General features: G+C 42.1%; 1 protein-coding gene across 1 annotated transcript in view; it reads right to left on the bottom strand.

The window, feature by feature from the left end:
• The window catches only part of LOC141746716 (aldehyde oxidase-like), a 51,927-nt gene that overhangs the window by 3,423 nt on the left and 26,417 nt on the right, over positions 1-22,087 (bottom strand). Inside the window, exons 23-34 of the mRNA XM_074595737.1 lie at positions 21,945-22,032; positions 20,334-20,420; positions 17,866-18,057; positions 17,323-17,550; positions 16,185-16,280; positions 15,346-15,474; positions 14,743-14,817; positions 12,297-12,349; positions 10,273-10,387; positions 9,567-9,632; positions 8,781-8,969; positions 7,574-7,741 (exon numbers count right to left, since the gene is read on the bottom strand). Coding sequence (XP_074451838.1) covers positions 7,574-7,741; positions 8,781-8,969; positions 9,567-9,632; positions 10,273-10,387; positions 12,297-12,349; positions 14,743-14,817; positions 15,346-15,474; positions 16,185-16,280; positions 17,323-17,550; positions 17,866-18,057; positions 20,334-20,420; positions 21,945-22,032 — 1,486 coding nt within the window. The remainder of the gene's footprint in view (positions 1-7,573; positions 7,742-8,780; positions 8,970-9,566; positions 9,633-10,272; positions 10,388-12,296; positions 12,350-14,742; positions 14,818-15,345; positions 15,475-16,184; positions 16,281-17,322; positions 17,551-17,865; positions 18,058-20,333; positions 20,421-21,944; positions 22,033-22,087) is intronic.

Genomic DNA, 22,087 nt, shown 5'->3' with positions numbered 1-22,087 from the left:
GTGGGGGATTGATTGTAGGCCCAAAGATTTTACCCTTGCAGTTGCGAGGCTTTTACAAATTGGGGTCATTGACCAGCCGGTGGATATTCTCCACCCAGAAGTGTGGGACAAATGTACTAAAGTTTTAGCCGAGGAGACGATGTCTTCGGGTTGTGGGAAAAATCTTAAGTCATGGGGAAAAGTCGTACAGGCTTTGCAGAAGGCCATACAGGAGCAGGATACCTGGAGGGCGGCAAAGGACTGTTTGTTGGTTACCCCAAAATTGGGAGTCGGGGCAGCCACACAGACTCCGCGCCCCCCGGACGACGGTAATCCTGCTGAGCCCACGGACTCGCGGGAGGGCGGTACGCCCCCCCAATCCCCGAACCCCGTCCCGCTCGCGGAGGGACAAAACCAAACAAAATCCTTCTGGGCCAAATTAGCCGAGGAGGCCAGGGGTGCCGCAGGGAAATCGGAGTCTGAGGACCCCTGGGCGAGACCACCCCCCTGTACGCCCCAAGATGGCCCCGACCAAAAAGGGGAAGGGCGGGGCGAAGATGCCCCCGGCGGGAACAGGGAGGAAGCGCTAAAACCTACAGGTGCTCACAAACAAAGAAAGGGGGAGAATGAGAAAGAGACAAGCGGCGGGGGCGATCGGGGGGAGGAGGGGAGCGCGAGCGAGGGGCGGAAAGCCGATCAGAGCGGTCATCTGCACAAATGCCCTCACAGAGCGAACACCCCGCCGGGCAGAGGGCGGGGCGAGCTAAGGGGGAGGGAATGGTCCGCCCGCAAGGTCAGTGGGCGGGGCCAGAGCCCAACTAAAACGCACTGGAACGCGGAAGTGAGCAGTCAGTCGAGTTCCGACTCCGGGTCAGACGCTACCTGGAACGAGTGGCACGCAATCGATTCAAGTTCGGAGGAGGAGGAAATAGGGGTAGGCAGAGTCAAAAGCCAAAATATCCCAATTTGCGATGAAGAGAAAACGCGAGGGGGAAAAATTCCCCTCACGGATTGGAGAAAAATAAAGATCGCATGCGCCAATTGGGCCCCATCGGCCACGCTAGCGTTCCCGGGCCGGGTGACGGACGGGGGACAAAGGGTCCACTCACCAATAAATCCTAAGGATATACAAGCGATTGTTAAAGCAATCGCAGACAAAGTGCTTAATTCTGCCATGGTTTCCACCCTCATAGACGAAGTTTTCGGGGGAGACGACATGCTCCCGTTCGATATAAAACAAACTTGTAGATTGATCTTTGACGGAGCAGGGATGATTGTTTTTAAACAAGAATGGGAGGACAACTGTACGAAGCAACTAGCCCGAGTAACCGGAGCGGACCACCCGCTACACGGCTCCAGCCTGCAGCGGCTAATGGGTACAGACCCAACAATGGTTACCCGCCATGCGCAAGCTCAAGGCATGCGGGCCCATGAAGTTATGACAACCACTCGTGCGGCCAGAGAAGCTATTCGTGTAGCCTCTAGAATTGTCGCCAAGCCATCGCCATGGTCCACAATAAAACAAAATGAAAGTGAGAGCTTTACGCAATTCGTAGATCGCCTTCAGGCAGCGGTCGACTCCTCGACCCTGCCCGTGGAAGCGAAAGGCCCGGTCGTTGCAGACTGCTTACGTCAGCAGTGTAATTCGAAAACCAAAGAAATCTTACGATCTCTACCACCGGGGTCAACTATTGCAGACATGATTAAGCATGTCGTGAATGAAGAGCATTTAGCCCTGATTCAGGTGGCTGTTTGCACCGCAATAGCTAATCTGATGGCATGTTTTAAATGTGGCCAAGCGGGCCACGTTGTGGCAAACTGCCCTCGGTTGGGGGACCCGCCGACAGCGCTCCCCCCACGCCAGAATCGATCTAGAGGGCCGTGTTGGTCTTGTGGAAAGAAAGGACATTTCGCTAAGGAATGCAGAACTAAAATTCAGGGAAACGGGAGGGGGAGAGGGCACCTGGGCCGCACACAACCTTCTCCCACACAGCTCCCGCGGCCCAGCCATACCAACCCCAGGTGGGGCGAAGCGCTTTCGAACCCGTTGCCCCCTCGAGAAGCGACCAGCTTTATGGCCCAACCGATAGTCCAACTGAGTCAGCCCTTATCTCAGGGACAGCAAGGACCACCCCTTGGGGGCGAGACCTTGGGGTGGCCCTGGCAATAACGCGTGACAACCCACCGGTGGTGTGGGGGATCTGTTCTCTCTATAATATCCCCAATGGCACCACCATTAAGGTCCCCTTTTTGATTGACACCGGAGCAGATGTTACAGTTCTTCCCAAGCCGAGCTGGCCCCCATGTTGGAAATTGGAAGACGCCCCCATGGTGGGCGGAGTTGGGGGATTAACCCAAGCTCGGAAGAGCGCCCAATTAATAGCAATTACGCTTCACACTGAAAAGGGACCGGAGAAAACCATCAACCTTTTCCCATATGTCATGTCAGGAGTCCCACCACTATTGGGAAGGGACGCTCTAGCCCTATTAAATGCCAGGGTGACAAATTTACCTTAAGGGCCACTGCCGTACACCCACTTCCACCAATTAGACTGACGTGGAAATCGTCCGATCCAGTGTGGGTCGAGCAGTGGCCCCTGTCAAAGCCTCGAATGGATGCTCTTCTTGAGGTAGTCGATCGCGAGCTACAACGAGGCCATATAGAGCCTTCTACTAGCCCATGGAACACCCCAGTTTTTGTAATACCCAAGCGGAACGATGAGGGGTTTTGCCTCCTCCATGACCTACGTGAAGTAAACAAAAGAATCCAACCAATGGGTCCTGTCCAAACGCTGTTGCCCATGAACTCTATGATACCGGAAGGGCAACCTTGCGCTGTCCTCGATATTAAAGACTGTTTCTTTTCAATACCCCTGCATGAGGAGGATAAGGAACGGTTTGCCTTTTCCATCGTGTTTCCAAATAGCCAACGCCCCAACTTACGCTTCCAGTGGAAAGTGCTGCCACAAGGAATGATTAACTCACCTACTATCTGTCAAATCACAGTGGATCAGGCGTTGGCACCTGTCCGACGCAGCGACCCGACTGCGACTATCATTCAATATATGGATGATATTTTGATCGCCACGCCATCAGGGAGTCAAGTGGACCAGCTGGTGCTAACGGTTTCAGAGACTCTCAAAACAAGCGAGTTTGAGATCGCGAGCGCAAAAATTAAAAAAGGACCATGTGTTAGTTTTTTGGGAGTGGGGATCACAAGCTCCTACGTGACCCCCCCCAAATGAAAATCCGTCGAAACATCAAAACGCTTCATGATATACAACAGCTAGTAGGGTCCTTGCAATGGCTCTGCAATATCGTCCTGATCCCTCCAGAAACCATGGCCCCCCCTATACGATCTTTTAAAAGGACAACACCCGTGAGAACCAAAAACTCTAACGCCGGAAGCACTGACTTCTCTTGACTTTATCGAGCGTCAGGTATTGTCAAGCTCACTCGCCAGATAGAACCCAGCTGTACCACTCAATCTGTACGTGCATTTCACTGAAGGGGGGGGAGTAGGGGCACTGGCCCAGGGCCCCCCTGAAAAAGCTCAACCAATACAATGGGTAGTCCTGGGAAAACTGTCACGTGCATTCTCCCCAGGAGTCGAGTGCCTTGGTAACCTCATCATGAAAGGCAGAAAACTCGCCCTAAGACATCTAGGCATTGAACCTGCCAGAATATACCTACCCTTCCGCAAACGGCTCCCAACGCAGTCAGTGGCAATGTCAGAGTATCTAGCTATAGCCCTCATCGGATTTGGTGGAGAAGTCCAGTATGCCACAAAGCCCCCTTAGACTCAAATGCTGGCAATTGTCGATATTGACCTTCCACAGAAGATCATGGACCGGCCCCAGTCGGGACCAACGGTCTTCACAGACGCATCCTCAGCGACCTCAACCGCGGCAGCAGTATGGCAATCGGGAGGAGAATGGCACTGCATTAAAATGACCGATTGTGCGCTTTCAGTCCAACAGCTGGAAGCGGCGGCCGTAGTACTAGCGTGCGGACTGTTTCCAACGGAACATCTCAATATAGTAACTGATTCAATGTTCGTGGCCAAGCTTTGCTTAGCCATGTCAGGGCCCGGTGTGTCAACATCTACAGTAGCTCTGATGCTAGAAGAAGCGCTTTTTTCCCGAAAAGGTACCATATCAGTCATCCACGTCAACAGCCACACCCCAGTTAAAGGGTTTTTCCAAACCGGTAACGACAAAGCAGATACCGCTGCTAAAGGATTATGGACACTAAGAGATGCCCGCCAACTACACGAATCTCTCCACATTGGAGCTAAAGCGGTAGCAAAGAGATGTGAGATTTCAGCCACTGACGTGAAACACATAGTAGCTACGTGTCCCCACTGCCAAAAAGTACCACTGTGGTCCAGTGGAGTTAACCCCAGAGGTCTCAAAGCCTCCGAGGTGTGGCAGACGGATTTTACGCTCTGTCAGTTGCTGAAACCTCGAGCGTGGCTAGTGGTAACCGTAGACACGTATAGCGGAGTGATCGTAGCTACACAACACCTTAAGACCAACTCCAAAGCAACCACCCAACATTGGCTGACAGCCGTGGCGTGGCTCGGCGTCCCTAATCAAATCAAAACAGACAATGGTCCGAACTTTGTATCTAAATCAGTCCAAGCATTCGCTCTGAAATGGGGTATTACTCTAATACGCGGCATCCCGTATAATAGCACAGGACAAGCCATAGTAGAACGAGCAAACCAAACTCTGAAATCTAAATTGGAGGTACTAGCAAAACCAGAAGGTTTTACCAACACTGTTCCCTCAGGAGACCAGGCGCGCTTGCTAGCGACTGCGTTATTAGCACTAAACGAGTTCCCCAGAGGAGAGGAGATGAACAGCCCCGCCCAAAAACATTGGGCCACTCGAGCGCTAGAAGAAGGCCCGTCGGTCATAGTTAGAAATGAGCTGGGAGACTAAGAACAAGGGTGGAAGTTAGTCCTGACAGGCCGAGGGTATGCTGCGGTCAGAAAAGATGGCAGAATTAAATGGTGTCTGCTTAAGTCTATTAAACCGGACCTTCAGAATAAGACTAACGAAATTAATGAAAACTGTGAGTTTCTGTTTACAGGACCGGATCATCGGACACCCCCGTAACCCGTATACCCCAGTGGCAAAAGAAGTTGACAAGCCAGCAGGCGCCCTATCCAAGCCTGGGAGCCCCGCATTGGCAGAAACCAAGCGACGACTGTGATGCCTTTGTGTGATTTTGATTTTAGACCTTGTCACCATAGGACAGGTAAAATCAGGTCACCTTCACCACCAGCCATTTAAATGGTCCTTCCTTCGACTAGAGGACCACCAAGTTATCGCAACTCAAATAACATCAGGCGCGCCCAGTTTTAATGCCTCTCTGTGCCAGCTTGTCCCGAGAGACCGATGTTGGGAATACCTAGGATTTTATATGTGTCCTAGCTCGAATCCTGGGAAGGGGTATTGTAACTACCCTAACCAATACTATTGTAGCCATTGGGGATGTGAGACCATAGCCCCTGCTTGGATACCGGGTAGCGGTAGAGACAGATACCTAAAAGTCCAGTGGGGTCCATGTGGGTGCATTCCACCGCAGGCCTGGCAAGGACGTGGAAATTGCCGATACCTCTTCTTAAATGTTACTGAGCCCCAAGAGGATAGTTGGTTACTTGGGAGAATTTGGGGAATAAGGTACACAGAACCAGGGACAGACAAGGGTGGCTTAATCCTCATAAAAAAGGAGGTTGTCCCGAACGATCCACTGCCAGTAGGCCCCAACCAAGCATTTGTTAATGAAGTAGTTCTGACCACCCCCAGTCAAGATTACATGACTAAAGAGACCAACAACCAGGAAACATCAACAGAAAAATATACTACCACACCTGTAGCGACACGCATCACCAAAATCCCTCATGGAAATCCCCTCTGGAAAATGATGCAAGCTAGCTACCAAGTATTGAACAAAACTAACCCTAACCTTACGGAACATTGCTGGTTGTGTTACGGAATAAAGCCACCTTTTTATGAGGCTGTAAGGGACATACCTGAGGGGTAAGGGACATACCTATACAGGTAAATGGTACAAATCCGGCCCAGTGCATATGGGACACAGAAAAGCAAGGCATTACATTGACACAGGTGGTGGGAAGTGGCGTGTGTGTAGGCAAAGTCCCAAAGCACAAAGAACAACTATGTATTAATAAGATACAACTTAAGACCCCAGCAAAGTGGTTAATACCGGCCCAAAATGCCAAGTGGGTTTGTTCTACTATTGGAGTTACACCTTGTCTGTCGCTGGAAAAGTTTAATGAATCCTCAGAGTATTGTGTCCAGGTATCTATAGTCCCTAAGATCTTTTACCATTCCGACGACTTTGTCTACGACTCACACATCACCCCAGAACATCATCTGTCAAAACGGGAACCCTTTACAGCAATAACGGTAGCTACTCTAATGCTCATAAGAGGTGCGGGACTAGGTACAGGAGTAGCATCCTTGGTGCAACAGAGTAAAGAATTTAATGCCTTGAGGGTGGCAGTAGATGAAGACTTGGCTAGAATTGAACAATCAATAACTGCATTAGAACAATCAATTAGATCATTATCTGAAGTAGTGTTACAAAATCGAAGAGGATTAGACCTGATGTTTTTACAACAAGGGGGAGTGTGCGCTGCACTAAAAGAAGAGTGTTGTGTGTATGCGGACCACACCGGAATAGTGAAAGACACTATGGCCAAATTGCGAGAAGGATTAGAAAAACGGAAAAAGGAACGAGAGGCACAACAAAACTGGTTTGAATCATGGTTTAACCATTCACCATGGTTAACCACCCTGATATCTACCTTGATAGGGCCGATTGCAATGATCATAATGGCACTGATCTTTGGACCCTGTATACTAAATAGGCTCGTGTCGTTTGTCAAAAGCCGGCTAGAGAAGGTTAACATTCTGTTGGTAGAACGCCGACAACTGCTTTAAGAATGTGTTTACTTTGTGTTACTCCCAATTATCCCTAGTTACCCCAAGTTACACCCCGTTATTACCAGTTACCCCCTAAGTTCCACCTGTTCACTGTGCCTTATGTTTTTTATTCAAGTTTTCTATTTTTCTGTTTTAGCTAGTTTGGTTATCCATAGGGAGGGGGGAAATGTAGGTAGTTAGGGTCTGGCGGCTGGAAGATATCGCGCTGTACGGAAAGATAGAGCCCCTCCCCCAGTGGTGGTTAGTTGATGATGTAAGCAGACGGAAGTGACGTTGTAAACTCGAGCTATGTAAGGCTGTGTCACGTGCTAATAAACGCCATTTGCCGTCCACCACATTGGTGTCTGCGAGCTGATGGACCGAGCGGCCTGTGATTGGTCACCGTGCCGTTCCTGAACCAGGTCGCCACGCCTACCCCAGGCAACAGGAATACCTTGTGTGAGTGAGGCCTGTTACTAGACATTTTAGTTACAAGGAGCTATGTGATACTGCTGTACATAAAGCATGACCAACTGGACACATCATTAGGCACCCCACCACTCAAGGGTGCCAAAAGCAGTATGCACTTCTACCAAGAGATACTTAAACACACCTTTCCTCCACCTTTCTATTACCTTCTCAGTAAAGTCATCTGCGCAGCTTGCCCGTATTTGTTCAGCAGTCAGAGGGCTATTCAGTGCAAAGGCGTTTTTCAGTCCTCTTTCATTCCTCACACTAGTTACTGCATCTCTCAAGGCGAAGAACACAGAGCATCCCAAGAAAAGCCCTGCCTCACCTAACCCCTAAAAAAGGAAAAATAAGAAGTCAAACAGGTATAGGTTTTGAGCAAATGAGAGGAGTACATGCCATATCAATATCAACTAAAAAGCCTCAAAGTCAGTGAATCAAGAAGTGTTTCATCCTTCAGTAAGGAAGTTTATTTTAGATTCAGTGGAAGCAAGCTTAGATTACACCAAGTCTTCTGACGATAGCTGCTTTCAGAGAGCTAAAAAGGTTGATTTCAAATATAGGCTATTGATTTTAGAATCTTTTTGGTTCATTGCTAAACTGAAATTTAAAATAACTGGAAGATAAAATTTAAAAAAATCCAAAGCCAGGTACAGACTCAACTAAGAAACAAAGTCTGAACTCCTGATAATTCCCTGTGGACAAACACCACTGACCTCAGTGGGTCTGACATCCTCACACTGGTTCTGACATAAGATTCACTTTTGTTCCTTATCTCAAAGACAGGTCAAATCCACCCTTATTCCCTAGTCCTCTCAGTGCTATCTGGACTGGACTGTGATATTGCAATTGAATCTTACTTATCTCCTTGCAAAAAATCTAAGAACCAATTGTCTTCCCCAAACATGCTGCATGAAGACAGAATCACACCTTCTTACAGTGAATTGTAAGGTTAATTATAGGAGATAAGTTCACAGGAAAGGATAAAAGCTCTGTTTGAAGAGGGATATTGGTATCAGCTGTATAGACCAGCTCCCTAGATGTGATTTTTTTCATATACTTTTCTAATTATGTATTACTGAGACATATTTAAATAATTTTAAAGGACCTATTTTTAAATTCAGCTTGCAGCTTGTGCGTATGATCTGTTAACAAAACCCTAAAATTACTACTTGCCAACCATGAAAGATATGCAGCAATATCCTGCATTATGTCTTTTCATATTAGCTTCCCTGATGTAAAAAAAACAATTTTACGCACACTTGTTCGAAATGCTAAAGAAGAGGAATTGAAAACTTATATATGTTTTACATCAGAGTAATTTCTCTGTTTGTCCTTAGATCTAAGAATTACGCCCTGTAATGGTTTGCTTACCTTGGATGCATAGATGGCATAAGGATTTTGGGAAGATGACAGCAAGGAAACACTAAATTGTTCTGGAATATCACAAACAGCAGGGATCTTATACTGATCTGGACCCCGAGTATAGAGGACTCCTTCTGGAGAGTACTTTAATTCCTCCATTGTGTACAGTCCAATGCCTTGAACAAAGGCACCTTCAATCTTTAAATAAGAAAAGAAATAGCATTTACATTCTCATGTTTGGTAAAACAGGTAAAACTTTGGCAAGAACTGATTTGTATCACTAGCTGTTAGAAGACCATTTTCTTTCCTGTTTGCCTAATGGGATCCTTCAAAATTTTGGGGCTACTGTGATGGGAAAGCTTTCACACTCCTCTCTCACACCAGGCACAAATAAATGCTTTCACGATGAAGTGATGAGATCTGTGGACAAGTCTGCAATGAATAAAGGTGTTTCCCTGCTATCAAGTGGGGAAAGCAGGTCAAACAACAGGAGAATGTGGAGACTGTAGATCACAAACAGGATGTAAGTCCAGCAGATAGTGGGCATATATAAATACTGGAAGTACTACAGGTTGACACCATGGGTAAAACTCAAGCTTCATTGACATCTGCAAAGCTCTGACACTGACTCAAATGGGTCAAGACTGCAAGTAAAGGACCTTCTAATATGATCTATGACTTTATAACATTATCTAGTAAGAAATTAACATTTTCTGAATTAATGAGGTAATTTTCACTTCAGGTAAGGCTATCAGTGTAACAGAAATAGGACAGCAGGAAATTCTTGGCACATACCTGTCCTATATCCACAGCTGGATTTATGCTGCATCCAATATCCATAACAATGTCTGTTCTGAGGTTCTGTCAATAAAATTTAAACACACATTACTGAGAGAGATACATGGAATTGAGGCATTAGAACATAATATGGGTTAGAGTTGGTATTCAGTGGAATAATATATGCTAAGATAAAGGCCCCTCCATGGACACAATTTCAAAGTAATTTCCAATACTCCATTACAAGCAAAATGGGCTTGTCTCATCTTTAATGGAAGTTTATCCAGAGACAGCCCTGCCAAATTTTTCCCATTGCACAAGGAAATCCCCACATAAATAAGTACAGAAGGAGGGCATGTGATCAGCAATCTATGACATTTAGCTGTCCAGATGGCCAAAAACCTGGAAATAGAATATTTAGCTCTGACGTAATTTGTTTGCTGGCAAACAGGGTGAGAATGAGCAAAAAAAATGTCAGATGTCTGCCATAACCTAACAGGCGAACCCGTATGACATTAATACAGATGTGCCAAAAGCTGGTTAATGCTGCACAGCTTTCATTCTGCTCCACCTGTAATTAGCATTTACGCAGTTGGTATACTTAGTATCATGTGAAGATAGGTGACTTATTGATGCAAAACTTGAATGGTTGTTGGAGCACCCAGTGATACAAACGAATGCCATTGACATTGTTTGCAAAACTTCCACGATATTCAGTTATTACCTTATGATCTCCTGTTAGACAGTTAATTTCAACCTCTGAACAAGCAGCTCCATAAAGAAAATATGTGAATGGCTGTCCCTCCCCTTTCTCCCAATCCATGTTTTCATTGTAACCTCTGATGGAAGAAAAAAAGTCCACAAGAAGAAAATTGACGAACGTTTGCATCATAATAAAGCAGAACCACAGCAGTTAAGTTCCCTGAAATCCTACAGAGCGCTACTAGTTTAGGTTTGATGGATCTGGTATTAATATAAAATTTAGCAGACAAGCAAGCTATTTTAGTTCAGGAGAGTCTATAACCAGCATAACCCCAGAAATATAATAATAAAGACACAGTAATCAAGTACTGCATAAAAATTAAAGGTAATGGTTGCTGAAGTAATAGCACATAAGGGAATTCAGAAAAAGGGAGGAAAACTGGTCAGGGCCTATGAAAGAATAATTTACAAGAGATAAATGAAAGAGTTAAAATTACAGAAACTTCCTACAGAATGAGTGAGAGGATTGAAATATGAATATTGAAATACTGGTGCAATTACTTAGAAGGGAGTGGGACTAACTGAGGAGATTATAGTAGTCAGGACAGATGAGGTAAATTCAACAGACACAGGAGGACAGCGAAATGGGGTATCTCCCAACCATGTGAGCTATGTGACCAAGGCATATTTTCTGACCATATATGACTGAAATGTCTTTGTTGAGGATATTTAAAATTATACTCCATAAACCAGTTATAGTATAATTCAGAGCATTGAACCATGCATTGGAAAAGGGATACACAAAATCCACATATTCAGCTTCTTGCATCCTATCTGCCTCAGCTGGCTTTGAGATTCTTGGATGTGGAGAATATGACTGGATAAGAACTCTGACTGTTGCTCATTGCTTTGGAGATATCAATATGCCTAAAGGGCTGCATAACAGAAAACATCCTTGAAATAGAAAGGGACATTTTGTTTGGGCTTTTCTCACTGTTTTAAGTAAGTATGGGTTTGCAAAGTGCCTCTTCAACTTACTCCAGACTACCTGAATATCTGAAAATCTGCTATTGATAAGAAGGTAAATACAGGTGGAGGGAGAGAAGATATAAGGCACAGCAGGCTAAGACAAAAGCTTTGCTTTGAATCCCACCTGAGTTATAGCACAGGAATTTTTCCTTCCTGGTTCTTTATAAATACTGCAAAAGAATTCAGAGAAAAAGGACCACGAGACTGCACTGAGAGAGAGCAATAGGAATTGTGTTTAAGATTACTGTGACCTACTGTGCATGCTGTTATGAATAAATGCATATCTAAGAGTATAGATGGTGGGAATTTTCTGAGGCTCCAGAAGCAGAGAGGCCAAAACAATGACTCCAAAACTACTGTCATTGAGCAACTCCATTTCTCATGAGCACTGTCCCCCCTAGTTTTCAATCAGTGATAAATCATGGCATCCGATTCCTCAGTTAGTTTAAAAAAAAAAAAAAATTACTATGAACTTTCTCTTAACTAGATGTTTTAAATTCTTCTTCCTCTAAAGAGAAATAACCTTAAGGTTCAGGTTCAGAATTAAATGTGTCTAATTTTCCACAATTGCAACTGGTTGCTAATTACATGTGTGTGCTGGATAAACATTCTAATGCTGCCACTAGTTCTTCCTGTCATACAACTCAGTGTGATCTTGCTTGCGGATGAAAGTGTAAAGAATCTGTAGTAAAACAATATTTATAGCTTATAGCAAAACACCTTCCAGTAAATAAACTATATTCCACTTTGCACACCTACAGCAGCAGTCACTTTCTTGATGCTTTCTGGTTTGCTAATGGCCAAATCATGGAGCAAAGACGGGGCGAAATATTCTTCTGATACTTTCTACAGAGTCCATACAGGGCTAGGCATAAATTAGCACTTGAACTTTATACTCCAACCCCCCATACCAAAGAATTACATTAAATATAAACTGAGCCATTAGACAGGATCTTCTATTCATGGCATTGGTTATCTTCAGAAATCAGTCATAAATCAGGAACAAAAATAAATTACCTAAAGTAGCCAGTAGCTGAAAGACTCACACTCTGTTCAAAAGCTTCTTTGATCTGAAAAATACAGCAGTGTTTGTGGAAAACCAAGGAAGGAGTCAGGAAGGAACACAGCCTACATAAATTTAGTTATTTTCATACATTTACTTAAAGAGCAAACTGTATCAAACTGTAAAGAAAGGAAGACCAGTTGAGTTAAGCGTGTTTAGCTGCGCATGGTGTCTAATATTGTAGAATTAACCCCCCTTTGGATGAGCACTCTGAATTCTTTTGGTAATACAATAAGGAATAGACCAGTCAACAGTGGTGTTCTTCGAAAGTCTTTATTACTGGTAATGCCACAGTCATAAAGTGACCTCCTCAATTTTTCTGCTCAAGTTCAATAGAAATGCCTCTTTGTCAATTGAACAGATCTGGTTGATAAGGCACTGAGATAAAAGATCTGCATGACCTATTTGCACAAACATGACAGTTGACAAGAGAAATGCTCTTCGCAGTAGTCTTCTGCCAGTGGTAAAAATGACAGTATGAGGTCCCAAATCCCTTTTCAGTGATTCTCATGTTAGATTTACTGAGTTTACAAGTCAAAAAGTTTATTTACGTTAATTTTTAATTAATTTAATTTGCTGACTTTTAAGATGTAAAATTAGTTCTCTGTTATATTAACATTCTTTCTTAGGTCAGCCATTTCTGATAATATTTTGGGTGTGTCTGAATTATCCAAATTAATTTGGCACCTATTACAGGAGATTATCTTTGCATACATAGCTGTCAGTTACCAGGCTACCACATGTATTCCAACATTATTTGCTATCGCTAGGAATTACTACTGCCAAGAAAGTCTTTACATTTGTGCACTTGTTATAGCATTTAATCACTTTAGAAGAAACACCCTAATGTACCAGATCTGTAAATGCCTCAAGGCAGGGACTGTCCTTTTCATTAGGCCGTAGAAAATAAGCAATACTGAATAAGACGACATAACAAGCAGGTTTTCTAGAAATTCAGTTTCTAGCCCTTAAAATCCTATTCCAGTTTCAAGTGGGCACCAGACAGCGGCCATTTCTATAAATAGCTTTAGCACTACTTCTATACTACTCTACAGCAAATGTAACTAATATTGTAACTAATTACATATTAGAGCAATGGGAGCAAGGATTCCTGCTATCTTTTGTGTAGTTCTGCGTAAGGTAGAGAGATGGAAGGAAGGAGTTGAAAAGGCTTCTCTTTATTGATTTGGTAAAAATAAAGAATAACCATGTAGGAAAACTGACACTGTACATATATATCCTGAATATTTTGTCAATAGCTTGTCTGAGGATAAGCTGGGATGGGTCATATTAGAATCGCAGAATGGTTTGGGTTGAAAGGGACCTTAAAGATCATCTAGCTCCAACCCGCCATGGGCAGGGACACCTCCCACTAGATCAGGTTGCCCAAAACCCCATCCAGCCTGGCCTTGAACACTTCCAGGGATGGAGCATCCACAACCTCCCTGGGCAACCTGCTCCAGTGTCTCACCACCCTCACAGTAAAGAATTCCTTCCTAATATCTAATCTAAATTTCCCCTCTTTCAGTTTAAAACCATTACCCCTTGTCCTGTTGCTACACTCCCTCATAAAGAGTCCCTCCCCATCTCTCCTATAGGCCCCCTTTAGGTACTGAAAGGCTGCTATAAGGTCTAAGGTCTCCCCAGAGCCTTCTCTTCTCCAGGCTGAACAACCCCAACTCTCTCAGCCTGTCTTCACAGGAGAGGTGTTCCAGCCCTCTGATCATCTTTGTGGCCCTCCTCTGGACCCATTCCAACAGGTCCATGTCCTTCTTATGTTGGGGACTCCAAAGGTGCATAGAATACTCCATGTGGGGTCTCAAAAGAGTGGAGTAGAGGGGCAGAATTACCTCCCTCAACCTGCTGGCCACACTTCTTTTGATGCAGCCCAGGATGCAGTTGGCTTTCTGGGCTGTGAGTGCACATTGCCAGCTCATGTTGAGCTTCTCATCAACCCACATCCCCAAGTCCTTCTCCTCGGGGCTGCTCTCAAGCCATTCTTTGCCCAACTTGTATTTGTGCCTGGGATTGCCATGACCCAGGTGCAGGACCTTGCCCTTGGCCTCGTTGAACTTCATGAGGTTTGCACAGGCCCACCTCTCAAGCCTGTCCATGTCCCCATGTTAGTGCACAAGCTGACATTTTTTGTATATTAAAAACTTCTGTGCCTCCAAATGTGACTTCACAGATAACTTTCCTGCCTTTCCAACTAGATATGGTCTGGGGATTGTTTCCCACATATCTAAGCCAAGTACCTACACTCCATCTTTCTGTGAAATAACCTGTTTCTACAATTTTGAACTTTATGATTATTAGGCTGAGTAGACTGATAGACTACAACACATGTATCACAGTTTCTGCAAGCACACAAACGCATTTAGTAGGATTCGTGTGTCTTACCCAATCATTCCAGGTCCCTTTTGGGTTCTTGTGGATGATAGGCTGCAGGCGTTTCCGAAGAGTTTGGCAAGCATCCTGGTGAGAAGTCAGGAGAATATAACACAAAATTAACCTAAATACGTTTGGTACTCTAGTACCAAACTAGTACTTACTCTAGTAAGTAATTAATTGTTAGTAAGTAATAAAAAAAGGAATATGCTTTACTGTCATCTTGGTTTGAAAAAGTATGATAGGAGGTGACACTTTAACTGCATAGACACGAACCTTATAAAGGGTTAAGTTAAAAGGGCTGGAATCTGCATGGATCAGTAGATTTAGAACAGGAACAGGGTATGAGATTTGTATGGAACTAGCTAGTTTGTTAGATGAAAGAAGGATTTTTGTCAAACATAAGCCTTTTGGGGAAAGCTCAGATCAAATTCTGAAAACTCATAAGCACCATTACTGAGAAACTGTCAACAAGTCATTCTTCTTGGCAACCACCAGTGGTATTACTGGTATTCTCAAACTTGATTGCTATGGGATCACTAATGCTTAAATTTTGGCAGGCATTAAATACCACAAGGGCTAGGGTGATTTGTTAAACTAAATACCACTCTTTACCTTCACAGCCATCCCATTGACATCTGTCCCTGCAGATCCTACTGAGGCACATGCATTGGGAACAGTTGTTGTGCTCGTTTCACAGAAGTGAATACATGACATGGGGATGTTCAATTCCCGACTAGCAACCTGTTTCAGGAAGAACAACATATTCTTCTCTGTTTTAGAAACATTCAAAACACTGCAACAGTTCCCCGGTACTTGCTAGAAGTCAGCAATACCAGGAGAGGTAAAGTTTTAGCAAGTCCTCTTCCAACTTCCAGTTGAAATCATTCTGCCCAGTTTGTCAGTATGAAGAAACAGAAAAGACGGGCAATGTTTTAGCTGTACTCAAATTCTGGATTGAGAGTCTGGAGTCCAGTAATTGGTTCCTGATTTTGCTGATTATATCCTGTATGATTTAGGGCAAATTATGTAGGCCCAGATTCCAAGCTTTCATTGACTTGATAAATATCTTTACAGATCTGTCTCTCAATTATCCATTAAACAAATATGATCATAATAATATCTTCTGTAATGTATACTAACCTGAATACTGACTGTCTTTTTTTTTTACCATATGTTTTATGGGATCAGCCCCCAAAAAATCTGATTTCTAATAAGCCTCTTCATGTACCATTGGAAGAATAAAAAACAATCTATTTTTCCTTCCTGCTGTCTCTATGACTCTTAATGAAGGTATCTTTGATTTCCAACTCTATCAATGCAAAGAAGCAGTGGCTATGCCAAAAAAGAAACTGTCCTACTGGTACACTAACTAGCCAAGAAGAAAACCTTCACACTGTTTATCTGCATGACAGAAAAAGCACAGGATAATATTTGTTTGGATCACTTGTTACCTGCATCATTTTTGTATGAATACCCTGCCCCATTTCAATTCCACCATGTGTCAGAAGCACAGACCCATCAGTATAAATATGAACCAGAGCAGCAGCCTAAAAAGGAAAAACAAAATCAAGATTAGACTAGTGAGAAACATGATGAATTGATGAATCAAAAAAGACAGAAAGTTTTGAAGTATATTTCAATTTATCTGTTTAATGCTTTTGAATAGAAGGCAAAATTTGAAATGCTAGCCCCTGCTCTTCCTCTATAATGACCTTCAAAAGGAAAAGATACAGATTCTTGGAGGTCTGTTTTTTGTGTTGCTAGATCGTGAAATAAATCTACACATGGCAACAGTATCTCAATGGTTCCAAAAGAAGCTGGAGAACCTCCCTCACTAGTGGCTGTACATGCAAATTGCTGCAAGTTCCATTTCTCTCTCATTGATGTTTGAGAGCTTTTGGACTCAGGTTCTTCAACAGCATAGGTTGGGCAGGCTGTCAACATTAGACACAATAGTAAGGTTCTGAGTGAGATTTTCGTCCTGGACTCAGTTGGAATTAGCACTGTAGAACACAAAAGCCCTGTGACTTTAGCCTTGAACAGAGATGGCCTGTTTGATATGATATGGGCCAGCCAATTAATTTTCAATTTATAAAATGTTATCTATTCCAGAAGCACCGGACACCTACATTAAACAAAATACAAAGACCAAAAATACTACCGTTCTTCTTTTCTTCCTTAAACTTAGTCTTTGATGACATCAAAGGGTTAAGCCTTTAAGAACAGCATCCCATAGTATCCTCAGGGTCAGAAAGAGTAAGCTCAGAGCTATTTTTAGAATGGAAAACTTATCCAATGAACACTTTGCCATCAGTCCTCAAAAACTTTTCATAAAAGCGTTCAACCTGTCTATACCAATACCACATCACAAGAGGTGGGACTGGTCTTTAAGTAGGCGGGTGCCAAAAACCAAACAACTTTGATCCCAGCTTGAAAAGAACTAGTAGTTAGTCTAGCCTTCAGGGAACGACCATTAGGAGGATGACAGTTTTCCAAAAGATAACACATTTGTTTTGTATCCTAAGGTGAAGTAACTGTAACTTTCTATGGATAAAAAGCTTAGCTCACTCACTCTTTAAAGGAACTAACCTGAGAAAGATAACGTGTGCCTAGTCCAAATGGAAACTTCATTGGTACAATGGCAATCCCTTTTTTCTTCCAGTAATTTTGTTTGTTAAATTCATTGACAGCTGTTTTCCTACTGTAGTATGCAGATTTCTCCATACATTCATTCCAACACCGTATTAAGTTTTGTGGATCAAGCTTTTGTTTGAAGTGTGTCTGGTCGTTCTCCTTATACATATTTATTTCCCTAATCTGAAATAACAAAATTAACAGCCATCACAAAATCCTGTTAAAGGCAGTCTGACCATTTTGCGGGGGGAGCTAGTAAACAAGAAGATTACCATATGTTTTTTGAACAATTACCAGTTTGGTTTGGTTCAGTTTGTAAGAACATGCTGTTCACTCAACAATGAGACATTGATAAAAAAAAAAAAAAATATTAATTTTAGTACAAATTATGTTTGACTCAGAAAAGAGTTGTTCAGACAGTTGAGCTAATGTAATGGGTTTTAACTTTTCAACTGCACAGACTTGATTTCAGGAGAGAAGATGCCTTAATTTCGTCACCTTTTCTGGTGATAAACCAGTTTTATCTGCAACTTCTGTTATCCAAGTTTCTGTCACCAGTGCTGACTGGGGAAAGCCAAACCCTCGGAATGCTGTGTTTGATGGCAAGTTTGTTTTGCAGACACAAGCCAGGCATCTCAAGTTGGGAATCTTGTATGCATTGTCCATTTTTAACAAGGATACTTCTGCTACCTGAGGAAGGGGACAAAGAGGTATATTTAAATGTCAGAACAGTGCTTCTTTCAGATTCACATTTAAATCTTCTTCATCTCATATAAAGACTCATATAAAGACCTTAACCTAAGACAGTTAGCTTTAAAATTGGTTTTCTGTCAGTCACTGGTAGTCAGAATACTCTTATGCACACATACAGAATTTATTCATACATTTCTCATGCAGCATATTAATTTTCAGTTATTTTTTGATATTCACAGAACACAGATGATGTTACTAGGAGTTGAGTGCTGGTCAGTAGTTAAGGGCGTAACAAATACTTCTTTTTTGCTCCTACTGTGATATCAATAGTCACGCAGAACTAAAAATAGTGAGATTAGGTTTAAAGCAATAGAAGCTATAAAGGGAACTGATGAAAGCATTCTGAGTTACCACATCCTATGGAAATTCACAGTTAAGGTTTAGTTCCACCAGAAAACACATGTACTGCAGTCTACAATGTGTTCTTGTTTTGATGTTTTTCTTTTAGAGATTTCACACAACAAACACAAAAATACAAGAAAAGGAAAATATACTAGATACCTCAAATTAGGCTCTAGGAGTCAGTATCAAAATAAATAAATAAGTTTTTAAACATTTTGATGCCTCATGAAGAGGCCACTGGCTGTCTTCAATGTTCAGTAGACTTCTCAGAATGGCAAATTTAAGCCTGTATTTCTACTGTTCCCACTGTGCTTTAAACAATAAACTTCAAAACATTTCTGCACAGAAACAACTGAAGATAGTTTTTCTGTAATAACTGTGTATATGAAAAATGTCATATAGTGCTACCTTTTCACTTAGGAAATATAAGTTGAAATGTTATTTGTAGAATGAAAAAAAAAAAGTCATATTTTGGGATTTTTAAAATTATTACCACAACATTTATGGACTTAGAGAAAGTATGTGTATGAAGCTGATCAGTCTTAAGAGGGTTATTGATAAATCAGAGTGAATACAATCTATTGTTATAATATAACTCTTAGCTATACCGAAGTTTCTTCCCAAAAATGTCTGTTCTAATCTTGATGCAATCATAAAGAGTTAAAACATACTATCAATTGTTGACTGAACAATAATTAAATTAAGCATAGATTACTGATATTCAACTCCCATGCTGGAAGACCAGTTCTTATCTTAAAGACCATCAAGCACCTTCGCTCTTTCTGGGGCTAGGCTCGCGTAGAATAAGGTCCTCTCTAAAGAAAAAATAAATACTAAAATGCTGTCTTGGGAACACACAGATGAATCACACTGGACCAGAAAAAAAACCCTGGACTCTAAGTTTGGTAAAGCTTATAATTTTATTTCCAGTAAACCTATTTCTCCTTTTTAAAGCCCTGAATTATTAATGCTATACTGATAGAACCACATAGCTAAGAGTGATGTTAGAGTTAGGCTGTTAAGACATGTGCTATTCCAGCTGCAGCTGAGTTGGGTGGAAAGGTTACTCAGTTGGTTATCACTGCCTTCAAGTCTAGGTCCACCAGCTTTGCTGTATCATTGTAAAACTTCATCTTAAAGTGGTTCTGACATGTGATCTGCATTAACGTACATGCTTTTAATCATGGATTTTTTTCTAACCCAGGTTATTTTTCAGAAACCGGTTAGGTAGCAATAGCATGGGCAGTTACACTGACAGATTTCAGACTGCAGAAAATACCCACAGGTGGGGCAATGACAAGCAGATGAGAGGTAGTAACCTCAACAAACATTTCAGTTACAGATAGAATAGCCTATGCAAACACAAATAGTTAGTGACTGATACTAGAGCAAGCAACATTTTATACTTTGCAGACCTGTAAGCGAGGAACTGAGGTATACAGTGCAATAAATGCAGACCCAGTACAGAAATGCATAGAGATAGGAACAGGACAGCTACCACTGTGAATTTTCTGAAAGCTAAGAAAGGTCTTCCCAGACTTGTAGACATAAGGTTTAGGCAGGCAGAAATGCAGGTACTATGTATTTTAAAAGGAATACATTGTCAGTTGACATGTTTATAATAGGAAAATAAGCCTGAGAAACCATTCACAAAGTGAATGCATAGGAAAATATTAAAAAGTAGTATAGTGCTTCACTGAACTGAATAAGGAAAGGTTAAACTACTAGGCGTAGATTTTCCAGCAACACGTAGTCCCTATATCAAAAGGCTACATGATTAACAATACATGTGCAAGGGAATTTGGTCTTCATTATTTTCCAGATAATGATTCCTCCATGTTATAAAATTTGTCAGATTATAAAATCCTTACCAGGACAGATTCATCTGGGCTGCATCCTCCATTAATGTAATATTTGGCATCCACAGCTCTGATCCTACCATCATTCATGAAGCCAACCTAGAAGGATCAACAATAACTTATTTAGATTTTGGCATTCGTTCATTTCTTCAGTGCTTGTATATTTTGAAAATGAATGTAACCCACACAATTAGGGTAACACTGCACTATTAATTTCTGGGCACCATTCACTGAAACTACAGAAGGGCAAGGAAGAAAGAAAGCACGGTCTTGAGATATTGGGTTTCCCACCTGGCATATAATAAGCAACATCAGCTCATTGGGAAAGGAAGAAGCAGGGATGCCCAGTGGCTTCCTGTGTATTGCCTGAGATGGCTGATAAGTGTGTCATCTAGGAATGCGCACTGTAGATAAAGTCAAATCCCACCCTGATTGTAAGAATAGTGTCTGGCAGATGGAGAATGACATTTGCTTTTCTTAAAGAAGAAATGTTATCTTTATCTCACATCTCTCTTTTCACCTATTGCCACTTAACAGTTCCTGAATTCTCAATATGAGCTACAGCTCATTTTCAACTTCAGGGAAGCGTCTTATAAAACCTCTCTTACTTTACCTATGTAGTATGTTGTACAATTGGGTATACTACTTATATAGAACTTGTTTAGCATAATTTGCTTAGTATTAGTAGCTATATTTACTGAAGCCTTAAGCTGCAAGCTGTGAACTTTCACCTAGGTATGTTGAACTTTTACCTAGCTAAGTAAAAGAAGGCCTCAGAGCCAGTTCAAGCTGGAAGAGATAAGGAAGCTACAATCACAGCAGAAGCTGCAACCTTAGAGATAAGAAAAGAAACGACCCACCTAGAAACAGTGAAAGGACCCAATGAAGAATGGGAAGACCCCAAACCCTAATATAACTATTGGTCCAAACTGTTGTGTGATGAGTGGGGAACTTAGATTCTAAGTGTATAATTGCACAGAAATTTCTTTGTTCAGAGTCCCTCTTTGGTGGCACTGAGCTCAAGCTGTAGCTCTATTAATAAAAAATACTTTTATAGAAGAATCTATCTTTCGGCTTATCAATTCAGCAGAAACCTGGAGTTGAACCCTGTTATGGTGGCTAGCATGCGTAATTTCCACAACAAGTAGAGATAGAAAAGAAGGCAGGAATTTTCCTAATGAGTAGTTATCGCTGATGACAGTGCATGATCAGGGAAGAGATTAATTTCCTTCATAGGGTGAGTTTTCCTGTATGACACTCTTTCTGTGAAAAACTGTCTGCTTCTTTGTGTGAACCTAACCATACGGATGGTTTAAAATAAACCTCTGCAGAAGAGGTCTGAGCCAGTTTAGCTTCTCGTTCCCAGAAAGGAAGACAGGAAGAGCTATAAAAGGAAAAGGGACTAGAAAAAAACAAAACAAAATCCTGCGGAGACAGACGCAGAAGCAGAAAAAGGGCTGTACAGCAACTTCATCTCTTGGTTTCCTGGCTAGTAGTTTTGTTTTAAAATTCCATTGATTATACTCATTTTCATTAATAGAACAAATATTAACCAGTAACATTGAAATACTTATTCACAGAATATTGGCAGGTATTTTTTCACTGAATTCTTGTGGTACTCACTTTATATTTACCAATAAAAGGATGTCGGCCACCAGTGATTAACATATCATCCCCTCGACTCAGAATAAGACGGACTGGTCTGCTGGTTCTAAATAAAAAGAATAAAAAAGAGAAGCTAAATTTCAGTCAAAATAAGAGATATT

The sequence above is a fragment of the Larus michahellis genome, chromosome 7, assembly GCF_964199755.1.
Source record: "Larus michahellis chromosome 7, bLarMic1.1, whole genome shotgun sequence".
Taxonomy (NCBI): Eukaryota; Metazoa; Chordata; class Aves; order Charadriiformes; family Laridae; genus Larus; species Larus michahellis.
The sequence above is the reverse complement of the archived record's forward strand: the minus strand, read 5'-3'. Positions and strand labels throughout refer to the sequence as shown.